The 3,713-nt window shown below is 26.0% G+C and overlaps 1 protein-coding gene across 1 annotated transcript; it reads right to left on the bottom strand.

The window, feature by feature from the left end:
* Window positions 1–558: 558 nt before the first annotated feature.
* Window positions 559–3,713, bottom strand: LOC107882336 (zinc finger MYM-type protein 1-like). Its single transcript, XM_029492345.1, has 4 exons — window positions 3,500–3,713; window positions 3,065–3,338; window positions 1,550–2,923; window positions 559–1,460 (listed from the first exon to the last, which is right to left on the bottom strand). Exons 1-3 carry the CDS (start codon window positions 3,692–3,694, stop codon window positions 2,727–2,729), a joined length of 666 nt encoding a protein of 221 aa, XP_029348205.1. The 5' UTR covers window positions 3,695–3,713; the 3' UTR covers window positions 559–1,460; window positions 1,550–2,726.

Here is a 3,713-nt window from a genome sequence, read left to right as displayed (position 1 = left end):
TGCTTTTAATTATGTTTATTTCTGTGTTCATGATTCTGAAAATTATATAGAATTTCAAAACTAACTGTTAATACTATTAATTTTAAATTTAACATTGTTTATACACTCATTCTGTTAGAAAATTGGTACGTTTTTTTTTTTAATCTAAACCACTTTTCCTAACATTTTTTATACACTTAACGATTATCAAACATAGTCAGTATTAGCCTTCAACAGATAAACTATATACACAGAGATGGTATAGGTTATAATTTATTACAATATCATTCGATTTATAATTATAAGATAAAATAATAAATAAATAACAAAATAATTTATTAATACGCAATTTTATTTTTGAAAAAGATAGAAAAAATATTAACTATAAAAATAGAAAAACTGAAAAAAAAAATAGAAAAAACTAGAAAAAATATTAACTATAATATATCAATTAGATAATATATGTTATATATTATATATTATATGTTATATATTACCTAATTGTTCATATAAATCACTGAGTCCTCTTTGTCATAGGCGTAAATTTGGCTTGCTAGAAGGGGGGGCTAACGCTAAGATTATAATTTATAATTTATAACATTAGAACTTTATAACAAGCCTACTATGCAAGCTTTTTCCTCCCCCTCACCATCTACATCCAAATTTTACAATTTAAAAACATGTATATAAATACTTCAAAATTATTTATTAAATAAAACCATACATAATTTAATTCAAATATTAATAAGTAATAACAATTAACATCATCTTAATATTACTTTAACATAATATATTTATGTTCCTCTGCGAATTGCTTAAGAATGATATCTTTATTAATATTTTTGGTATCGTTTTTTTCTATGTACAATATAGACACCTGAGTAAATCTATCTTGTAACATAGACGTTCGTAACCATGTTTTTATTCGGCGCATGGCCGAAAAGCTTCTCTCACACGTGGAAGAACTAATAGGTAATGTTATAGCTACTTTATACAAATGAAACAAGTTTGGGTAAACATTTTCCTGTAAAATAAGTTTTAAGTTATCTGTTATTAATTCTTTTGAAGTACTATATGTTTGGATTATAACGTTTTTAGCGACGATCATTTCAGCTTTCAACGAATCAACAGAAATACTTAACAAATCCTAAAGAAATATAAAATTAAGTATTAGTCAATATATACACTATACAGCTATACAATATACATATTTACTTTATAATGATCAATGAAGTAAGTACTTAGTGCAAAATCTAGTTTGAAAAAGTTATCTATAGATGTTGCCATTTCTAAACTTTCGGGCGTGAATCGTTTATTCATATTCTCAATTATACAATCCAATATAGGAAAATAAGCATGACATCTGAAATAATCTTCTTTACTTTCCTCTAATTCCTCAGGAGTGTTGTATTGAGCACTTGTAGTTGTACTCATGACAAAACTTGATAGGCTTTTTGGCTGTAACCTTTTTCTTTTACAACCTATTTTACAATTTAAAAAACAACAAACATTACCTATTTAATGTTTATATTTATTGTACTAATATTATTTATTATTATATTATGCATACTTTGAAATGGTTTTTCAATTGTTAAATTATGGTCTTCACAAAATTGTAATATTTCTTTCCACATTTGTGAAAACGCAACAGGATTTCTTAAATCTTCGAACGATTTAATAACACTTTTTATTACATTTGCCGCATTTCCTAGTGTAGCTGTCTTTGACTGAAGTTGATTTGATAATATATTAACCATAGTAAGCACCTTTTGAAGAATAAATAAATGAACTACAAATATTCCTTTTTGCATATTGGTCAGAATTCCTGAAAAATTAAAAAAATTGATTGTATAATTAATAATATAAATTAGGTAGTTCATTTAATTATAAGAAATAAAAATGTTTAAATTAGTAATAAATTATAATTGATACCTATTGCTTCGTTAACATCTTTATCATTATTGTTTTCAATTTCTTCTTTTAATAATCTTATGATAGAAGCATAACATTTTTGTACAGCTTCACAATTTTTATATCGACAGTTCCATCTTGTGTCACTCAGTCGTGTTAAAGTCTTTTTTTCAATACCTAATTTTTTTTGAATGTCAATGAGATTTTTATTTCTCGCTGGTTGAGAAAAGTGAACATATAATGACTCTAATGTATGAAAAACATTTCTTGATTCCTTTAAAGCAAACAATATGATAAATATACCTACCTAATAATACACAATAAATTCACAATATTATACTATATTTTCAGTTTTCACATACCTTTTCAGTTTTACACATATCAAGCACTACAAGGTTGACTCTATGAGCCATACAATGGGTATAAATAGCATATGGAAATTTACATTTTATTAAAGCTTGTACACCATTAAATCTCCCAGACATAACACTAGCTCCATCGTAAGACTGGGCTACCAGTTTAGCATTAGAGTTTAATCCACATTCCTTCAAGTATTTGAGTATATATTCACAAAGAGATGGAGCATTTTGACTTTCAGAGCAGTTAATGAAACCAATGAACTTTTCAAAAATGTCTAGCCCTTTACAATAGCGTATACATAAGGCCATTTGTTCTTCTTTATAGCATCTGCAATATAAATAGGTAATCAAATAATTTTTAAGCTAAATAGATTATACTATAATAGGTTATAGCACTATAGACATAGTTCATTAAGAATATACCTTGGATAAATTAAAGGTAAACATATTTGTTTTAATGTTTAATTCAAAAATATATTACCTAGCTTCATCACACATTATACCAAATACACCATCGCCTACTTCTGAAATGATCTGGTCTCTTACATTTTTTGCACACATTTCAATAATGCTATTTTGAACTAAAGGACTAGTGTAATTTGTAGTTTTCAGAAATTTTACAGAAAACTCAGGTACATATTTGGACATTAATTGACATGCTTCCTTGAAATTCCCTATAAAAATTAAACATTACCTAATAAATAATTTATTAAATGATTAATTATATTGTACATAAGTTAGGTCTTAGGTACCTATATTATAATTTATAAAATATAATAATTGTTTTATACCAACATTAAAAAATAAATATCTACCTTTATTAAGTGAATCAGTAGACTCGTCATGACCTCTAAAAGGTAGCCCCTGGCAACTTAAATATAATGCGATATCAATCAATGTTTTTATATAACTTTTATTAGCTTCAACCTCTAATTTATGCTGTGTTGATAATTGTGTATGCACACTACCAATTGTCTCAGTATTCTTATGCCCTAACCATTTAGCAACACAAGTAAGATGGCTTTTCGTACTAGCATGAGCTTTAAGCTTAGTCTGTTTTTTTCCTGTAATGCCTCTAGACCCACTTAACTACAAAAATTAAAAAACAAAGTTAACACTGCCATAACTACTAATATAATAGTTAATACAATATAGGTACAATATTATAATTTAATAATCATTACATTCAATAATAATTAAATGTTAAAAGTTTTAAAAATAAAATTGTTATGATCTGTTATAATACATACTTTTTTCCAATTTCTAAAGCCAGTTTTTGAAAATGTTCCTTCATTATCGTTGGCACTAAAATTGCGACATGGAAAGCAATACAAAGCATCATGTTGTATACTGTATTCTAACCAATCGTATTCGTTAAAGTAAGAAGCATTAAAACAACGTTTTTGATTTCCAAATTTGGTCATAGGGTAAGACTGAAAAAGCATTTAAAAATATTTGTTTAGT

The sequence above is a fragment of the Acyrthosiphon pisum genome, unplaced genomic scaffold, assembly GCF_005508785.2.
Source record: "Acyrthosiphon pisum isolate AL4f unplaced genomic scaffold, pea_aphid_22Mar2018_4r6ur Scaffold_21277;HRSCAF=23502, whole genome shotgun sequence".
Classification (NCBI taxonomy): domain Eukaryota; kingdom Metazoa; phylum Arthropoda; class Insecta; order Hemiptera; family Aphididae; genus Acyrthosiphon; species Acyrthosiphon pisum.
This window is presented reverse-complemented; position numbering and strand designations above follow the sequence as displayed.